This window comes from Esox lucius, chromosome 11 (genome assembly GCF_011004845.1).
Source record: "Esox lucius isolate fEsoLuc1 chromosome 11, fEsoLuc1.pri, whole genome shotgun sequence".
NCBI lineage: Eukaryota > Metazoa > Chordata > Actinopteri > Esociformes > Esocidae > Esox > Esox lucius.
The window spans coordinates 49812100-49833377 of NC_047579.1; the positions used below are offsets into that span (position 1 = coordinate 49812100).

At 41.3% G+C, this 21278-nt stretch overlaps 2 protein-coding genes across 4 annotated transcripts; one reads left to right on the forward strand and one right to left on the reverse strand.

Annotated features, from left to right (window-relative positions):
* Positions 1-1114: 1114 nt before the first annotated feature.
* Positions 1115-2629, forward strand: gadd45gip1 (growth arrest and DNA-damage-inducible, gamma interacting protein 1). 2 transcript variants are annotated; one of them, NM_001310991.1, is given in 3 exon segments: positions 1315-1721; positions 2236-2453; positions 2455-2476. In NM_001310991.1, coding segments are annotated over 3 exon segments (627 nt in total). In that variant the 5' UTR covers positions 1315-1320; the 3' UTR covers positions 2463-2476.
* A 2175-nt stretch (positions 2630-4804) lies between these two features.
* zgc:158403 (tetratricopeptide repeat protein 39A) lies at positions 4805-19865 on the reverse strand. 2 transcript variants are annotated; one of them, XM_010874953.3, is made up of 18 exons: positions 19266-19859; positions 18063-18167; positions 16994-17125; positions 15848-15906; positions 15687-15763; positions 13041-13105; positions 12668-12767; positions 12484-12549; positions 12177-12285; positions 11870-11937; positions 11508-11567; positions 11211-11372; positions 11032-11123; positions 10795-10915; positions 10570-10681; positions 10253-10367; positions 8118-8234; positions 4805-6942 (listed from the first exon to the last, which is right to left on the reverse strand). In XM_010874953.3, exons 1-18 carry the CDS (start codon positions 19298-19300, stop codon positions 6831-6833), a joined length of 1707 nt encoding a protein of 568 aa, XP_010873255.2. In that variant the 5' UTR covers positions 19301-19859; the 3' UTR covers positions 4805-6830. The 2 variants fall into 2 exon arrangements, with proteins under 2 accessions (XP_010873255.2, XP_010873257.2); XM_010874955.3 differs by lacking the exons at positions 4805-6942; positions 8118-8234 and having other exon boundaries at positions 10278-10367; positions 10553-10681; positions 19266-19865.
* Positions 19866-21278: the final 1413 nt, after the last annotated feature.

A 21278-nucleotide genomic window follows, 5' to 3' on the forward strand; every position in this document is an offset into this window, starting at 1 on the left:
ATTGCAGCGACTTTGGTAAGGCCATTACTCATCCCTCCACAGCAGTTATCCCTGTGTGGAGCAGCTGATACAATGCCACATATGCAGAGCTCAAAGTTGCCGGTTCAAAACATGGTTTGGATGTTTTGTGCAAATTTGCAATGTATGATACATTTTAGTAGCGTTCGTAACATATCATACGTTTTCGTTCCATTTGTAACATGATACATTTAACTAGCTTCATAACATTTGATGTGTTTTAATAGCGTTCGTAACATATGTTGTAATGCAACCTAATGTAACATGTATAAAATTGAGTGCGATAGATTTACATAAAATAGTCTTTGTATTCCAATGAGACCAGGTTGCTTATTTACAGGTAAAAACATTTTTGTGTGTAACAAAACAGTTTACATTAGTTACAAACGTTGGTTAACTGATGTTAAGTATACAATACAGCTACACTACGTCACTGATTAAATGCTGCCAATAATGAAAACAATCTACAAATATGTCTTCTAAAAATGCATGAACAATTCATTAACTAAATAAACTGGAGATTTGATAAGGTACTATCTAAATATGACACCTCTGCCTGGCCACTTGCCTTGGTGGTTTGTCCACACATTTATTTATTTTTTGCCATCTGTTTTGTATTTTTATTTTATATTGCGTGATTCTATGCCGTTATCACAGTTAGACGTCAGCTGGTAGGTGAATCCACTGCAGGATCGGCTTGACCTCTATATATACCATGGGGGGGTTGAAGTATCTGGGTCCTTTCCCTCAGATCTTCAATGCGCGCAAATTGCTGGTAGGTGAATCTACGGCAGGATCGGGTTACAAAATGTGCGTGTCCCCGAAACAGTGGGTACGTTTTTAAATGGAGGTGCGGTCAACACGTCGATTTCCTTATTGCCTCTATCTACTCCGCATCGCTCTGCATCAAGGTAGGATGAGGCTGTGTATAATCAACCAATCACATATGGTTCTGTTTAAACGTCACTACACTTACGAAGTCAGATTTTGTAAATCCTTAGAGGCCCAGACACAGATATTTTAATAATTGGGAACGAAGCAACTAAACACGAATTACACTGTCACCGAAACAAATTTACTATCGAACATTATATTGACATATTATGTTAATGCTATTTAAATTGTTTTCACAACAATTGTTGTAGTCTAAGTGTACAGATTGCTTGTCTACAGTATAGCTATTAGTAATCCTCTGGACTACCAATTTCCAGACATCACGCATATTGTGACAATAGACAGGCTCTCATGTAGTCAGCTATGAGCAACAGAATATGACGCAGCGAGGGTCCTAACAGGAAAAAAATGGCGGCCTACATGCTGTGCAGAAGGACAGCAATGTTTTGCTGGGCTATTCGAGGGCTTTCTTCCATAAAGTCGTATATTCCTGTAAGCGCACAATGTGGGCTTTTACAGCAGATAGCACACTATAATCCTAAACCACTAAAATTAAATCTGAAAAATCCGTACATACCAGATAAGGACAGCGAGAATACTCCGGAATGGCAGAAGACCGCAAAGTATGACCGCAAGCTATTTGGGCGTTATGGCTTTTCATCAGGGGTCAACCCGGCCGAACTGTGGCCTAGTCATGCCCAGCTCGAAGAGATGATAGCAGAAGAGAGGGAATGGAACCCTCCGCTCGAGGTGTTGTTGAAGAATGTAGAGGCTAAAGAGATGGAAGCCAATGCGAAACGTCTTGGGAGGTAACTAAGCTAACAAGCTAACTTCAATTGTGACCTGTCAGATTAAATAGTTTACCGTAGGTAACATGCCATAGTGGGTATAATATCAAGAATCCGTAGACATGGCGTACCTTTTGTGTATGGAGCCTGTATGACAACTTGAGAATGGCCCCTTGTTAATATAAAAAGGAAAATTGATAATGAATCAAGCTAAGTTCAGTATCTCAACCTGATCTAGCTCGCTTATATTCAGCAAAATAATAGTTGGGCAATCAGGGAACATCAAACGTTTTATCTAAAAGCCATGGCAACAATGTGGCCTTGTTAAACTTGTTTAAACAGTTTGATACCCCTGAAATGGGCTATAAGTAAAACTACAATTGACATTGAAAGGCCTCTTATAACTTATCAGTGTGTACATATAGTGTATAGACAAATTAGCATGTTTTGGCAGCTGGCCAAAGCTCTCTGCCTAATCATAGCTTTTATGATGACATGACACTTTCCTAAAACCCCATTCAATCTGCTGTTGTAGAGAGAAACTGATTGCAGGAAATATGGCCAAGATGCCCAAGATGGTGGCTGACTGGAGGAGAGAAAAACGGGAAGCGAAACTGAAGTTGAAAGAAGAGAAGGCCCGGCGTGATCGGCTGTTGGCTGAAGCCAGAGAGCGCTTTGGCTACGCTTTGGACCCCCGAAGCCCCAAGTTCCTGGAGATGGTTAGTGATATTGAGAAGGAAGAGAAAAAGAAAAAGAAGCTGCTGAAACGTAGACTGAAAGAAGAGAGCTTTTCCCCTCCTGCTGCCTCTCCTGCTTCGTCCTCGTCATAAGACACATTGTCTGACTTTGTAAATAGGACTTTTGTACATTTTCTTTTTTTTTTTTTTGCTGTAATAAATAAACCCCATTTTACATAGATGTAACACCTCCTAGTTTGTCATCCTTTAGTGATGCTAAAACCAAACAGACTGAGGACCATTTTCCAACAATTTATTTTTAAACTGTAATCTGCATCAACATTTACAGTATCTCACAAAAGTGAGTACACTCCTCACATTTTTGTAAATATGAGTACATCTTTTCATGTGACAACACTGAAGAAATGACACTTGCTACAATGTAAAGTAGTGAGTGTACAGCTTGTATAACAGTGTAAATTTGCTGTCCACTTAAAATAACACAACACACAGCAATTAACCGCTGACAAGTGAGTACACCACCTAAATGAAAATTTCCAAATTGGGCCCAAAGTGTCATTTTGTGTAGCCACCATTATTTTCCAGCACTGCCATAACCTTCTTGGGCATGGAGTTTGCCAGAGCTTCACAGGTTGCCACTGGAGTCCTCTCCCACTTTTCCGTGATGACATCACAGAGTTGGTGGGTGTCGTCATCCACCTTCCATTTGAGGATGCCCCACAGATGCTCAATAGGTTTTAGGTCTAGAGACATGCTTGGCCAGTCCATCACTTTTACCCTCAGCTTCTTTAGCAAGGTAGGGATCATCTTGGAGGTGTGTTTGCGGCCGTTATCATGTTGGAGTACTGCCCTGCGGCCCAGTCTCCGAAGGGAGGGGATCATGCTCTGCTTCAGTATGTCACAGTACATGTTGGCATTCATGGTTCCCCCAATGAACTGTAGCTCCCCAGTGCCGGCAGCACTCATGCAGCCCCAGACCATGACACTCCCACCACCATGCTTGACTGTAGGCAAGACACACTTTCTTGTGCATCGTCTTTAGAAGAGGCTTCCTTCTGGGACGACAGCCATGCAGACCAATTTGATGCACTGTGCGGTGTATGGTCTGAGCACTGACAGGCTGACTCCCCACCCCTTCAACCTCTGCAGCAATGCTGGCAGCACTCATACGTCTATTTCCCAAAGACAGCCCCTGGATATGACGCTGAGCACGTGCACTCAACTTCTTTGGTCGACCATGGCAAGGCCTGTTCTGAGTGGAACCTGTCCTGTTAAACCGCTGTATGGTATTGGCCACCGTGCTGCAGCTCAGTTTTAGGGTCTTGGCAATCTTCTTATAGCCTAGGCCATCTTTATGTAGAGCAACAATTCTTTTTTTCAGATCCTCAGAGAGTTATTTGCCTTGAGGTGCCATGTTGAACTTCCAGTGACCAGTATGAGGGAGTGTGAGAGCAATAACACCAAATTTAACACACCTGCTTCCCATTCACACCTGAAACCTTGTAACACTAACAAGTCACATGACACCGGGGAGGGAAAATGACTAATTGGGCCCAATTTGGACATTTTTGCTTAGGGGTGTACTCACTTTTGTTGCCAGCGGTTTAGACATTGTGTGTTGTTATTTTGAGGACAGTAAATGTACACTGTTGTACACTCACTACTTCACATTGTAGAAAAGTATCATTTCCTCAGTGTTGTCACATGAAAAGATATAATCAAATATTTGCCAAATTGTGAGGGGTGTACTCACTTTTGTGAGATACAGTAAGTACTAAAGCACACAAATGCTGACCTTATCTTTGGGTACCATTTGTTTTGCAGCAGAAGGCATGTTTGGTCCACATCCACCAGCCCTGTAAAATCCCCTGAGCCAGGCATGACCACATGGTGACATTCGTGTTATGCTCTTGGGGGTTGTGTATTAAACCAATTAATTTCATATCAATACATTGTCCTAGCATTGGGTCAGTTTCTGAAAGGCCACTGGTTCTAATCACTGAGCCAACAAGGTACAATAGGTCCCCTCAGTTGCTCCTCTAAGTTTAACTTGTTTCACAAGTATAATTATTGGATAGTCTGAATAAGAACAACTGCTGAATGACAATATTTAAAGTGTTTTTCAATGTTCTTTACCACCAATGATTCATTACTAACATTGGTACATACATTTGTCATACAGACCCATATCTTTGGAAAATAAGTTTGATTTCAGTGTGCGAAGTGATCAGAACATATGGAGAAGGAAAGTCTATAGTTTACTGGACAAACTAAACCAAAGTTCAATTTGAAAAGAATGTGAATAATTATAGTAACAAGTAAAACACCTTATCCCCCATGAAGAAACCTGGTTATAAAATGAATTCTGCTATTCTTTCAACAATATCACTAGTTTTACAACTACAAAAGGTATTCATTTACATATTTCTATATATATCTATAGTACCAGTCAAAGGTTTGGACGCACCTACTTTTTCGAGGGCAGTTCTTTATTTTTACTATGTTCCACACTGTAGAATATTTGTGAAGACGTCAAAACTATTAAATAACAAATATGGAAACATGTAGTAACCCAAAAAGTGCTAAAGAAATTAAATGTATTTTAGATTCTTCAAAGTAGCAACCCATTGTCTTGATGACAGCTTTTTCTCAATGAGCCTCATGGGTGGTCATCTGGAATGCATTTCAATGAACATGTATTTGCCAGTTATGTTGTGACATGTTAGGTTGGTTATACAGATGGTCATCATCATGTCTGTCCTGTAGTGGTCCATATTATGACACAGCTAAGCAAAGAGACATGAAGGTCAGTCAGTCTGGTAAACATCAAGTATTTATATACGTTTCCCAAGTGCAGATCCAATAACCATCAAGCGCTGTGATTAAACTGCCGATCATGAGGATCGCCACAGGAAAAGAAAACCCAGAGTTACCTCTGCTACCGGTGATAGGTTCATTAGTTACCACCCCCAGATATTGGCAATTAACTGCACCCAAGATTACAGTTAAGTTCCCACCGTGAAGCATGGCAGAGGTGTGAAGACTTTGGGGGTACTTTGCTGGTGGATTTCTTTAAAATTCAGGGCACACTCAACCAGCATAGCTACAACAGCATTCTGTAGCAGTGCGCCATGTCCTATGGTTTGTGCTTAGTGGGACTACGACCCAAAACACACCTCCTGGCTGTTTAAGGGCTATTTGTCCAAGGAGGGTGACTGCGTTGCATCAGAAGACCTGGCCTCCACAATCACCCAACAACATAAAACAGTGACAAACGGTGGCATTCATGGAAATCAGGTCTGTCGAAGAGTAACCTGAAATAATAAAGACTGCAAAAAGCAAATAAAGTGCTCTGTCTAGAACAAAGACCTAAGTAGTCACTGACAACTGTGAGCTTGCTAAAATACTACCGACATTGTCCTGGGTGTAGCAGCTAAATGCTTCCCATTTGATCACACAGTGTGACTGTTTGCCTACCTACCATCAGGCAGGCGGCACAGGTCTCTTTGTTCCCACACCAGCAGGCTCAGGAACAGTTTCTTCCCACCTACTGCCTTTTGCACTTTATTTGCCTTCATTGCACATCTACACATTCCACTTGTAACTTACATTATACTTAACTGTAAATGTCATGCCCTCTTCTCTTTGCACTTCTGATTAGATGCTAGCTGCTTTTCATTGTACTGTACTCAATGTTCAGTGGCAATGAAATTTAATCTAATCTAATGTGAATCAGATCGTTGAAAGTGAGTGGTGTTGGCCCAACAGCCACTCACTTCTTTTTAACATTGCTACAATCTGGAACTCACACCTCTGTATGACTGCACACTAAAATCCACGCATCAAAATAAAACATTTGAAACACACAGCGTTATTTACATTGTTCATAAAAAAAAAAAAAAACTTTTTTTAATGAGTTTTAAACACATTGTCCACAATTAATTAAAATTGGTGCTGAGTAATTGCTTTCCACCCACTGTTACAGGTGGCCAGTTCATTGACATAATAAGTACCATACATCCAAATGTCTGTGATAGAGGACACATCCCTATACACACACAGTCATTTTTAATCAAAATGTAATTAATTTTGCTGATTCCTTCAGACCTCATTAGCAAGCATCAGTCAATAATTGTGTCCCACCAAGTTGAAAACATTAAGAAGAATCCATTCCCTCAGCAACTAACAGTTGGAGTCAGTAATCAAGTCAGTAATCAGAGAACGTAAAAGGCCCTGTAGCTCAGCTGGTAAAGCATGGCGCTTGCAACTCGAAGGTTATGGGCTTTTTTTCCCCCACTGGAAATGTATATACTCTACACCACTCTGGATAAGAGGGTCTGCTAAATAACTTAAATATAAATGTAAACAAGGATTCCAAGAAGGCCTACATGGAGTCCAGTGCTTGCTCTGCACAATGACACACCTGTTATTACTACAGTGCTGTGATTTCATCTTGGTCGCTGGAGTCAGCCTTGAGTTTGGAGAGGGCTGCGTGGATCCTGAACTGGGTGCGTGACTCCATGGAGTACTCCTTGTAGTTGGTTCTAAGGGACAAAGCAAGGTTGGTCGCAGTTATTGATAAGACTTGGAAACAGAGGGAAACTAATTATTGTGTGTTCTATTAATCTTCCAGCAACATTTGTTTAATGGAACAAGATAATGTGCAATGTTGGGTTCAAGTATAGCCTCACCACACCTGATTTAAACAACAAATCAATATACAGTTGTGCCCATAAGTTTGCATACCCTGGCCGGAATAGTGACATTTTGGTAATTATAGTGAAAATATGACTGATCATGCAAATAAAATTATTCGTATTTAAGGATAGTGATCATATGAAGCCATTTATTATCACATAGTTGTTTTGCTCCTTTTTAAATCATTTTGCCAAGAGGAATGGGCAGCTATACCACATGCAAGAATTTGGGGCCTAATAGACAACTATTACAAAAGACTGCATGCTTTTGAACAGGGGTCAGTTCATTTATTTCTTTGTTGCCATGTTTTGTTTTATGATTGTGCCATTCTGTTATGACCTACAGTTGTCCCCATAAGAAATAAAAGACAAGTGTTTTGCCTGCTCACACTTCTTTACAAATGGTACATATATTACCAATTCTCCAAGGGTATGCAAACGTTTGAGCACAACTGTATACATACTGTATATACCTACATACAGTACACACACACACACTCCAGTTTTATAATGACCCTGCTTTATCACAGCCACTCCCAATGGACTCATGAAAGTCGATGTTGAGACATGTCCTCTGAAGCCCATCCAATGACATTCTGGTTCTCATCACACTGCTCGCTCAACCAGGAAGGAACACACGCATCCCAAGGAACACACTCCCTGGCCTTCTACCTGATTGAGCTCACAGGCCTCCAAGCTGCCACAAGGGCTAGTTACAGCGTGGAAACAAGCCTGCCAAATTTGATTACAACCAAAACCAGACGGTGGTGGCCAACTGCGCCACCCTCCACGAGACCCCCGATCCGGGCCTTCGGTAAGGTGGGGAAAGATTGAATGTAACAATATCAATGTTGCCTATAAGTGAGGGGGCCCTGCCCATTTATTTTCAACCGCCCTGCCCCTAATCCACATCATTTACATTAGTGGAATAAGGGCTTTTCATGTAGGACTGCATTTCAAGCCTACCACATATTACTAGAACATATAGGCTGCATTGGCACAACCGGCAGGGCAGGACTCACTTGGCTTTCAACAGCAGTTTAATGGCCTCCTCCTTGCGGCCTGTGTCCATGTAGACCACACTGAGCTCCAGCAGAGCGTTGGGCACCAGGTAGTGGTCAAACTTTAACTTCTTCTCACTGCAATTCAGGAAGAAAAAAAAAAAAAAAGACCATGATAATCGTAGACAGCATGGCAAAAATCTATATTATCAAATAAAAAAAACTATCATTTTTGGTCTAAAGTAATTATTTATGCCTTTTTAATTGCCAGATTTTTTTGGCTGGCTGTCTCTTTGAAATAATGTCCGTTCCTACTCTTTATGGGATGGAGCAGAGGGCCACTTATAAAACTGGTTAGGTCCGGTTAAGACAGTAATAGCACATAAACAGTAATGGTTAGTACTTGATACAACAAGGATACACTCTAAATTAGGTAAAAGTACTTTTACTTTTCTTTCTCCATAGAAGTGGAGTAAGCTACAAAATGAGCTCAGGCTTAGTACCGATTAATTAATTAATTCTGGAGGTTCACTTGAAGAGAAAGATATCTACTATCATTTCAATTAATATTTGTTTTTTGGAATGCTTTAATATTTCATTCGGTGTGAACATCATGTATATTGTGTAAAATAACACAATAAGAAACTACACAATTTGAAGATTCAAATATATAAACTGAGGATGGTTGTCATATTAAACAGCAATAACAGAAATATAAGTCCATTCTCTAGTCTGCACAAACATTTGTGTGGTTGTGGAACTAATCTTATTGTCAGCCTCAGAGGTCTTGATAATGGATGACAAAGCACTGTGCAAAGATCTTTAACTTGACCCAGCTAATATCCAAACCCATATGGCTGATTCTAATAGACACACCAAAAGATCCATCAGGAAACGTCCCAATCTAAAATATATACTGCTGATGGTGTTCTATGAGTTACAGATATTATAGATAGACAGATCAAGCCTTCGATTTGCAGTGGTCTCTTAATTTTAACCCTTCGGTTCCTCACTCAAAATCTTCCCTTTCGACTGTTTTGGAAAGTGGTCTCTTCATTTGTTCCGGAGCTGTATTTAATAAAGTGGACTTTGTGCTATTGTCTATATTAGAGATGTAAGAATATACTGCTGTAAGCTTTGTTTCATCCTTAAGAAGACTTATTTTCCTTCATACCGTATGATATTGGAAAAGCTCTGTTTATCAGTTTGCTGTGGCGATGTGCAGCACCAGTGCATTAACAGAGGCAGTCAGGGAGACACATACAGCTCATAGCAGGAAGAAATTATCTGACACTGCACTGTGAACTTACAGGAAATGCAAAAAAAAGTGTTTTGCCCACTGACAGAAGACGGGTTTTCACCATAATCGACAGGGACTTCATTACGTTTTTCTGCGGGCTAATTACCCATTTAACACTGGTACAACCAACAAGTAAAACGATATTTATGGTAGGTGGCCAAAAATCATTTTCTACAAATGATCTCTCTTTAGACTGTGCTAAATAGTGATTGGTGATGGTTCCCTGACTTGACTGGTCACTTCAGCTGGCAATTTACTGTATAAATTTACTGTATAAATTGACTGTATATAGAGGAGACCAGTACATTTCAGTTTAAAAATAACAACAACATTTCTAAGTCCTTCAACAGCCAAGCCTGTACAGAAATAGATTTTGTCATTGAATTTGGATTTAGGATTAGGGTAAAGAACTCACATATACACAGCCAGCTAAATTACCTAATGTCCGTCCCCTAGTCATTTGCATTGAGCATGTTAGCTATTGGTGACATTCCAATAATGCATCCAAGGAATATCTCAAGACATTATTCAGATTATTTTGCTGCTATGAGGACCACATTGCTCAACTTGCTGTGACAAAACACTGGCATACGCATTTTTTTCTGGCATACGCATACATGAGCTTGCTGTTTCATACTTGCTGTGTTATATAGCCTCTCATCAAACACCATGAAACAACTATGCATGCATATATACATTCACACACACACACTTTTTTTTACATTTTGTCATACAACACACGTGCACAACATTATGTGACAAAAGTAAGCAAACAAATAACCAAGTATCCCTTCACAAGCGTTGGTAGATTTCCATCTCATTTCCATTTGTTAGATTTGGTAGGTTTCCATCTCACCTGTTATACACCAAGCGGAAGCATTCCTCAGCAGCCTGAATCAACCCCTTGTTCTTCAGACACAGTCCCTTCAGCAGGTAGATAACACAGCGGTCATCTACTGAATACTCATTCCCTGCCCAAAATGAAAAAGAACACAGGTTATAAAAACATGCATTAAAAAAAATACTCATCATTTCAGGCTTAAAACAGGATGTGAGAAGAATCATTCCTCATCTGTTCCACTGTGACATTATCTAACTACATAAATGTGCTTATTGGCCAACTGGTTTGTCCTAGTTAACAGTGTGCATGACTAACTGTTTAGGATGCAGTACCAGCAGATTCCAGCAGAGTGCGCTCTGCCTCCACCAGCGTCTGCAGCACTCCCTCATTCAGCTCAGGCCGCTTGCTGATCATGGAGAAGCCGTTCCACATGTACATCATCTCCTGCAGCACAGTGCAGTGACAGAGAGAGTGAGGTCAGAACCACAAAAGTGTAAATGACCCTTTTCATTTCAGCTACATATTTGTTTATGTAGTCTTGAGTGTTGGGTCTTTACCAGCACAGGTACAGGAAGTCTCACTGGGCAGCTTGCTTTGTAACGCCTAGCCTTGCGAATGGCAAACTTCTCTGTAGGGGGAGACTTCCCGGCTATCTTCTGCTTGAAATGGGGCACCTGTCTAAGAAAGTGGGCAAAACCAGGAACAAGCAAAGGGCCCAGGAAAAAGGAGTTGTCACAATTGACAGAAAGGACTCTGGAAAATGTCACATTGGTTCTGTGACTACATTTGTTTACCTGAAGAGCTCCACCTCATCTTCTCCAAATGGCCTGGCCTCCCCGGGAGCTAGCATGCTCAGATAAGCAGCCTTCATGTACACATACATGGCCTGTAGGAAAGAACAGCCATATTTAGTCAGCACCTGGCCATACAGGAAATAGAGTTTAATTATGTCAACACACACAGGCTATCTTGCCTTGGACCAGCGGCTCTCTTTGCTCAGCAGGTCTGCGTAGAAGTAGGCCATCCTCCAAACACACTTGTAAGTAAAACACCACATCAGCTCCCAGTAGCACATGTGGTGAAACTGCTTCCACTGCTGCTGAGCTTTGCAGCCGTCCTCAAACAGCGCCACTGCCTGGTAAAATATCACCACGACAGTTTCACTCATCACGGAATCACGCCGGCATTCCATACAGCTCACAGTGGTAAATATGGCCGGGGAGAAGGGCACAGCGTTACCAGTATAACAGGCATTTCGTTTGAGGCTCACCTCGTCGATGTTCCCCTTGATCTCCTCAGCCCTGCCCGCGAAGAACAGAAATATGGCCCCCTGACAGGAAAAATCTTTTTTTTGATAACACCATAAAGACAACATCTTCGGGTGGCTAGCACTCATACACGTGCCGACATACTTACACAATGGTAGTTAAAGCGTAATGCACAGACGGCTCCCCTGAGTATATGAACTATCACGCACATTACTTCAACACTGTCCATTACGCCCTGATTGTAAACCTATTTACTTTCATGATGTTTGCCAATAAGTCTGCTGCTATCAGTACACATTGTGTTTCATAGAGTCGAGTTTGCCTTGGGCTGGGTGAACGCCTGAGGTGGAGGTGTGTCACTTACCTGTGGGTAACGGAGCCGGAAAGGCTTCAGCAGCTTCTCAGCATCTGCCATGTCTCCCTCACCGGTGCCTGCAGAGTGACGAAGAACTGAATGAGACGCCGTGTGTCGACGAGGAAATGCCCAAAGACAGTCTACCCCTCTTTCTCGCTCTCATTTGTATGCTATACAGAAATTATGTTTAGGGCCAGGTGATTAGCCATATGAATCATGTAGAAAAAAAACACCAAAGCTCCCTAACTGCACCCTAACATAAGTCCAGACAGCCAGTTGCAGTGGCCTCCATTGACTTCCTGGCTGTGAGCAGTACCGAGTATGAAGGTGAGGAAGGTGTAGTGGCAGAGCAGCAGCAGAGCACACAGCATGGAGCGCAGGTTGTGTGTAGTGGCACCCTCATGCAGCTGGGACAGACCATACTCCTGCACATAACAACACATAGTACTGAGATCCGGTGCTGCCCAAAGCTGTTGTTCCTGGAGATCTACACTCCTGTTTTTCAACCCAAGTCTAGAACATTGGATTCTATAACCACCCGATTAATGTTGTCAAGACCAGGGTTGGGCAGACCTGCTGTCTAGAAATCCCCTCTACATTCAACTTAGAATGAGCAACTTTACCTTGTCTCCAGAGAAGCCTGCAAACTCTAAAACCTTCAGTATTCGAGGAGGGAACATGGATAGAGTCTGTGGAAAACAGTCCAGAACAATTGAATGAGGCATAAGGTCTTGCTGATATGGTAAAGCACACAGTTACCTCACATTCTGACAATAAATGGAATACAAGGAAGCTTGTGGGACATACCAAGTTAAATGCTCCAATTCCAAAAGACACCCCTCCCTCTAAGTGAACATGGTTGGGTCCTTGGAGAGAGCTGTTTGAGCGTATGATGGCATGCAACTCCCTGTGTCACACAAGGTCATTATGTAATTAATATAACATGACAATCAATGACATCTCAGGCCAAAGGAATGTGATTACAGAATGAAAACAATCTAAATGGGCTGATAACTACAGACACTTTACAAACACCCATTACATTTTTAACAAAGCACAGAGTCTTATTAGAATTACTGTGCTAAATTAGGATGATTGATTTCTTTGCCAGAGCTGCCTCTTAGTCACACACACTGTGGCACAGTTCAACACCACGTCAGCTTATACTCGGCAAACTCACTTGTAAATCATGTAACTGTTGCGTACTTTGATTCCTCCTTTGATAAAACTCACCATGTTCTCATCCTGGAAAACACATGTAAAAGAAATGTATTGAAATATAAAGCAAAATGTGTCCCACATGAGCAAATCATTGAGAAGCTGTTGGATCAGCGTTTGTCCTATAAACACAAAGCTGTTCTTATTGAACTCAAAACACCATGAAGCAGGAACACAAAAAAAAAAAACACAGTATGTCGCATGCAATTGGGAAAAGATCAGTAACCAAAAGGTTGCTAGATCCAATCCCTTAGCCGGTTGGGGCGGATACAGGCTGGGTGGGACCATTTTTCCCTGAGTCACCGAAAACACTCAGAATGCACTTCACTGTGTGTGAAGGGTTGTATAACTAAATGTAAAAGCAGAGTCACCAGGCCTGCCCACCCAAACAATAGAATACGTCTATGCTGACCGTATACGAAACATGTTTTTAAGCGCAAATGTTAGGGTTAGGTTCCATTTCAAGGACCAATGCCTGTTTTCAACCATTCAAATATTATTTGGTGGCTTAAAGTTATTTGAATGGTTGTGGCCCAGAAATCGCTGATATTTTCAAAAAAAATTAAATCTATAAAAAATAAAAAGATTTGTGAAGCGCAAACTGGTGAAACAGAATTCAGTTGGTTTTTCCTCTAGGTTTCCTTCCATTTTCTGCAGTGTTGCAAACCAGAATACTGAACATATGCACAATGTGTTCAATGCAGTCTGAAAGAAAGTAGCTAGCAGCCAGCGATCTATAAAAAATAAATTATGGCTTATTCAAAAATCGCCAAAAAGGAGGTTTCACAATGCCATGATTTTGTCAATTTGATTATGCATTACCATCGTCAAGAATGACAAATGAGCTAAAAAAGCTAACTCAACATCTTTGAGGCAGATTTTATATCCTTATCCACTTATTTTGTGAGGACACATTTAGCAAACACTGGGTATTAAATACCTACACCAAACGTTGAGCTTTATATTCATGCATAAGAAACCAAATAACAAAAGACGAGTAGTTTAGAATTTTGCAACATTAGTGTGAAATAAATGGTGGCAAAGGTCATATCTTGGTCCAAGTATAACAAAGCGGCTTTCCAACCAACTGGTCACTGGTGTTCAGAAATAATTTGGAAAATGATAGTGGTTGACCAAAAACAACTTTATATCAGACATTAACAACATATTCATATGCCTAGATGGAGGTACTCAACAAGCTCGGCCAAAAAAAAATTATGGCCGAAATTGGACTGAAATAAATTGATAAGATGACTGTGGGAGCTGTTTTGTTAGATTTCAATGCAGCCAATAATATCATTGATGAAAAACTATCCTGGATTGAGTGTTGCCTTTCTAATAGAACAGAGAGTTTTCCTCAATAGAAGCCCTTTTATTGCAAATTCTGTTGAGTGAGTTGTGCAGGGAAACCGGCTGGGGTCATTATCAGTTATCACTAATAATTGACCTTGCACTGATAAAAGACTATCCATGCACGCTAACGATTCAATAGTATACAAGTCACCTACAACAGAAAACGCATCAACAGATTTAGAAAGAGTTGCCAACAATATGCTAATCCAAAATACATCTAAGACAAGTTGAGGAAAAAAACCAGTGAGTGTAGCCCTAGAAAGAAAGATGTCATTGATCAAAAACACAGACTCAATGGTTGCTAAAATGGGAAGAGGTTGGTCTATGATAAGACACTCAGTCAATCCAGACAGATGCTACAGACTAATTTCGGTCACACCTAGACAACTGCCCAGTTGTGTGGCCAAGCGTGAGGAAGTCTCTGGCCGTCTCAGCCCCAAGGTTTTCCGCTGCTCTATTGTGTCGGGGGAGTAGGGTCAGTCCCCTCGGGAATACAAGGAATGCTCTTTCTAACTTTCCTTGTGTCCGGTTCTGTCTTAACTTATCACAGAGGTCATGGGCCCTTGGACCGTGCACAGGGCTACATGGCCCAAATAACTCGTGGCTCTCCCTGTTAGAAGTCCTCCTGGCTGTGTCGCAGAGCAAGCAGTCCCTGTCCCTGTCCTTGTCCATCTGGTCACGCCACTGACTTGTGTTTATAGGTTCTGTCCACAGCCTACATGACTGTCCCTGTCCTTGCCATCTGGTCACGCCACTGACTTGTGTTTATAGGTTCTGTCCACAGCCTACATGACTGTCCCTGTCCTTGTCTATCTGGTCACACCACTGACTTGGGTTCATAGGTTCTGGACACAGCTCACATGCTCCAAGTCATTAAAATAACCATGGACTCTTACAATGTTCACCCGGCATAGCCAGAAGATGGCTGGCCCCCCCTCCGTCTGGTGGCTCTAGGTTTTTGACGTGCTAGGCAGTTTTTCCTAGCCATTGTGCATTAACTCCGCTGTTGCTTGCTACTAGTTCTTTCAGGCTGGTATCTGTAAAAGCACTTTGTGACAACTGCTGATGTAAAAAGGGCTTTATAAAATAAATTGGATTGACTTATTTGCCACCCAGGATAACTCAAGCTACCAATATACACAGATTAAAATAGATAAGAGAGCAACTTGTGGCACAACAGGACTAAAGAGTTACTTATGTTTGGACACCAGGGAGAGTGTCTGCAGACTCCACATAAAATATCTAAATACGTTACCTGTAGGAATGTGAGAGCGGCCCTCTGGAGCAAGCATTCAGCATAACAAGCCTCAGCATGGATAGCATGAACCTGTTCTGCAAACACAAAGCCAGTGACTCTTTAAATTCTGCTATCATGATAAAAGGCTGAGATGCCAAATTAAAGAAACTCCGTCTTACCTTCAGTAAGAGGTTCTCCGTGTGATTTACTGATATTACTAGGAGATTTTCGTCTAAACCTAAAAGAGATGAGAGCAAATATGAGCCTCACATTCTCTGAAAAACCTAATCATTGACCAATGCAAAGGGAAATTGCACAGCAATTAATATAATGGCCGGAATTCAATAATGACATCTATGTAGCAACCATAACAAGGCAAGTCTGAACTAAATTAAGTGCGGATTGACCAAATTTCTATAATTTCTCACGTCCATGGACGTTTAGAGTCGGTCGGTGGGTAAGAAAGCTGGTTAACCGGGAAAGAGGTGGCTCATGGGAAAGTTTCAGTAGGAGCCAGGAGACATTGTTTGGAGAGAAAAGGGAGAGTAAGCAAGGGGTTGCCCACGGTTTTCACACTTGCTTAAACCACAAGATAAAAGAGAAACAGTTAAGAACAGAAAATAACAGTATGCCAAGGGTTGACTAATCTCCCTAACATGTAGAATAAAGCTTTAATCTCTTAGCTTTCATATGACATACTGTACACCTACAGTATGAACGTTACATCTTAGTCCTCATGGTTCCTTTTCCATGAACATTTCTAAAACTTTACACATCTATTCATGCCAGCCTTTTTGAACCCCAATCTCAAGTGTCTGGCTTGCTTGCTTGCTTTGGCCCATCCATAAAGCGTCAAGACCATGCAAACACAGGCAAATTCCAGTTCGGCCACAGCGATCGTCTTGCCATGCAAATGTAAATGCTCTCATTTGCTTGAAGATAATGGCTTATGAACGGAGAAAGGGCAGCCCAAGTGACATATACAGTACCTCATTGGTAGAGTGAAAACAAGGCAAGACAAGGACAAGGCAAGACAAGGACAAGGCAAGACAAGGACAAGGCAAGACAAGGACAAGGCAAGACAAGGACAAGGCAAGACAAGGACAAGGACAAGGACAAGGCAAGACAAGGACAAGGCAAGACAAGGACAAGGCAAGACAAGGACAAGGCAAGACAAGGACAAGGCAAGACAAGGACAAGGCAAGACAAGGACAAGTTCTTCAATATCAAGGGATTTTCTGGTATTACCCATTATTGACCTGCGATGGACGTTGCCGTGGTTTATATTATGAAACAAACGTGTCCGTGAACAGCAGCCTCCTCACCTCTGGCATACCTCCTGGGCACTCTTCATGGTGTTGCCTGCGGTGACAATGTCATCCTGCTGGAAAGTCATCATAGCCTGCATCTCCATCACAGTGGCGTAGATCAGGGCGTGGTACATGCTCTCCTTCACCCTTCACACAACATCACACACTTCCATTAAGTCATTTGAGGAACATTGACGACTTGAATACCAACTGTATTTTCATTGATCATCACTCCGCTCCTGAAGGGCAACTGTCAGAAAACTCCTGAAGGGCAACTGTTTATCTTCCAGATCAATTTGTAATTTACTTTTGATTATTTTTTTATTTTTTTGCTTAAAATATAATGGCTTGGTAATGAGCAAATTCACAGAGTAGCCAAAAGTAAAATGACTCATAAAAAAAAAAACATACAATATCCCTCTTTTTCCTTGATCCCACTCAACCTTGTGCATGCATGTGCGTGTGTGTGTGTGTGTGTGTGTGTGTGAGTGTGTGTGTATGTTTATTTTCCATGGCCTGGGTTCTGCCCGTTGAGCCCTGGGCGTCAGCTTCAGCAAACACTAGCTACATATCCTGGAGATGTGACAGGGTCTGACGTTTTGGGCAGCAGGAAGTGCCACACATTGCTGTGCTGTGCACTTCACTACACCACAATACCACTGTACAACACCACGTTTCAACACTGTGCTTTAGCCTTTTGTTATTGATACTGTGTAGCTTTGTGCGATATCTGCAGAGTTTTTGAAACCCAGAGAAGCAACATTGTGATGTCAGGGAATGGTTTTAAAGCCAACTCAATGAAACAGACTGGGGTTTTTGGAAGTGTTTCAGAAGAACTGAAACACTTCCAAAAATCTAAAGGCAAAACCTAGATTTGAGCCAATGTCTAAAGTAGTTAACACTAAAGTTACTACAACCCTGAGTGGCAAATCAACACGCTCATTTTGGCCTCTATACAGAACGGGTGCTTTTCATATGAAAGGCTTACAGGCAAGACTTCACACGCTAAAAGCTACACAAGTATGTCTCAAGACTTCTGTACACACACAAATTGGCCAATGAAAGTGTCAAGCTGTACTGTTACCGTGGACGCAGCTTGTCCAGGCTCTCACTGAAGTGGTTGTTCAGGAAGAGGTCCAGGGCCTCCATACACTCCTCAAGGCACAACTGCAGGGTCAGTTTTGTGGAGCTAAGTGTATCCACGTGTGTACACACACACACACACACACACACACACACACACACACACACACACACACACACACACACACACACACACACACACACACACACACACACACACACACACACACACACACACACACAAAAAGTTAGATGGACATTCATTGTCAGCTTTTTTATCTTGTCTTTAACAATTTTCCTTCCAAAAAGGAAAATAAAGGACTTGTTATTGAAGGGCTTTAAGGCCTGTGCCTGTGACTCTCTTCTGGGAACTGAATCTTGTGCCTGCAGATCGGGGAGGAGCTTCACACATGCACTGCTTAAGGTCTCTTATCCAACACAACTCTCTGATACACAGTAAAACAATGCACATTTAAGAATATCCTTTAGGCCATGTTAGTCCTGTCAAATTGACCCAAGTTTTAATCATCTCAAACAATCTAATAACCAGGAGATGCGTGACTGCGTCAATGACAGTGGATTTTCCACTCAAAACTGGTTTATTTATAACATGAGGAATAACATTTGTCAGAGGAAACATGACATTTAGAAGCACTGAAATTCCACTTGACAAGAATAAGGAAGAAAGGCTAGGGGAAAAGAGTCATACTTGAAGAAGGAAATAAGGTATTTCGAGCTTTTCATGCTTTGTGTGTTCTTTTGTTTCATTATTTGACTAGACACGCATGAGAGACTAATAGAAAATATACATTCTCTCAATTACGATCTTAAATGCAGTCCCAATCCTGCCCATCTCAATGTCTGAAAACAACTTTCTAATTATGAAATATGATATCGGAATAGGCTAAAGATACTCCATGATAAGTAAATCCTACCCAGTTGACTGACAAGCGACTGCTTCAATTTCAGCACTTAAAAGACGCACGAATGCAGAACTGTTTCCTTTAAAATATCAGCGTATTATTTTGGTACTTAATGGTAATAAAAACTTCGTGCCACCGTTCAACCCGACTGTAAAACGCGTGGTTAAGTTAGTTTGACATTATAATCAGGCGATTTGACAGTATATCATTGCTGTTTGATGAACTAAGTAAGCGAATTAACTAGAGAAACGTTTTCAAAATAGTTACATGTTGTAACTTACTTCTCCACTGCATGTGCATCTTTCCCATTGGACATCTTTTTCGGGCACCTTGCCCAACACACCTGACGAACGGTAGCCTAAGGCTACTTCGAAAAACTATAAGAAAAACAGTACTTGTCCAACTGTTTATACAAATATACTTAATAGATTTTGCTTCTAAAACAGAAGTTGTACTGAGCGATGGAATCTCGTTGGGATAGTAACTTGACTACAGTCCAGCGTTCGATTGGGGTGTGGGTGTGTTAAGGGAGAATTCGACTGACTCCTCCTTCAGCATACGCAGGTTCAATGGGTAAGTTCATAACTCTGCCCGGTGTCGCGTTTGGACGTCGTTTTTTTTCCATTGAATTGTTGCATAATTAAACTCACCAGGTATACCGAGAAATGTTAATGCCACGCACGCTTAGACCATTCGATTATCTGAGGTTGCGCGGGTGGTTGTCGTTTTCACTGTGTAAAATGGCCCGCTTCCATGGCAAAGTCGAAACAAAACCTTAAGAGCAAAGAGAGGCAATACCCTGGTAGCAATAGGTGTTGCCTCGACATCTTACCATCCGTTGTAGTAATGTTTCTGCACCATCGACTGGAGAGAGGCTCACACAGGTTAAGCCGCGGTATCGACATTGTATAAATCATATGTTCAGAGTCACATGTAACGGATTACAAAAAAACAGTAACTAATCCTTTACGTTACCAACAAAAATATTGTAATCGGATTACTTGTGGAATACTTCAATTGAAAATGAATATGTGCGCGAAATAATTGTGACTGGTTGTACGTTTGAGTTTATTATTTAATTTAGCAAAAACATCGTTTTTGAACCGCAAAGGTGGACGCGCATAATCAGTTTGGTGAAGGAGGAGTAGTTTAAATTTTGGTTTGGTTGGTTGGGTGTCTGTATAACAGAGAATATCTTCGATTATTTTAGCCGAGTCATATAACATTTTATTTAGTTATATATTCGATGCATAATTCTCAGAACAATGATAGGCAATAGGCCTACCTCGTGCTATATCTTTTTTCAAGTTTCAAAGTTTATTTGTCAAATGCACCGAACAACACAGCCAGGACAAGTTGCCCCCAGTTACATTTACAGGAATTGTTTAATAGATTATAGGCAACTATTTGTTAGCTCGTAACATGGCGCTGACTTTAAGATAAAACATGTGGAATTTACCACGACATTTGAGGAGAAAAGGTGTGTTGGGAAGCACTCTGCCAAATGATGATTATTTGCATTTAAAGCAGGGGTGTCAAACCGGTTCCATGGAGGGCTGAGTGTCTGCAGGTCTTTGGGTTTTCCTTTAAATTGGTTCCCAGGTCAGACCTGAACAACCAGGTGGGGGTAGAAATTAACCAATTAGTGAACTAATTAATCAATCAGGTACAAGGTGAGAGCGAAAACCTGCAGACACTCGGCCCTCCGTGGAACCGGTTTGACACCTGTGATTTAAAGCAAGCCACATCAACTCCCTACATACAGGTTGGCCATGTGATTCTGCTTGTTGCATCTCTGAAAATTGTGTTCATTGGTTATCAGTGGCTGCTGACGTCATTCACTTTAAACTTAGAGGGCAGGTTTATAATGACAGTTTATTTCTTTCATTTGCGTTTTGAAAATCCATCACTGGTGGCCATAAAAATCGCAGGTTACTTTCGCGCGGGTAAATCTTATTTCTATGCGGTTGTTCACGATTGCAAACGTGCATTCGCGTGCCGGGGCTTACTGCAACATTTTGACAATATTGGTTAATTGTGAGCAAATCATCAGACTACTGCAGATTTAGTTGATACGCGTAAAGCTACATCTTAATTTTTATATACAACAATGTCAATACCATTTGAGTAATTGCCATTTATTTTTAAACAATGTTTTGAAGCAATTAAAAACATGAATAAAACACAACAGAACAGGCTTAAGTGTCCTAACATTTTGGGTTATGTTCAGGTAAAAAGTCAGATTCTGGAAGATCGAGGTTTATTAGATTAATTGGAATATCTCACAGACCTTT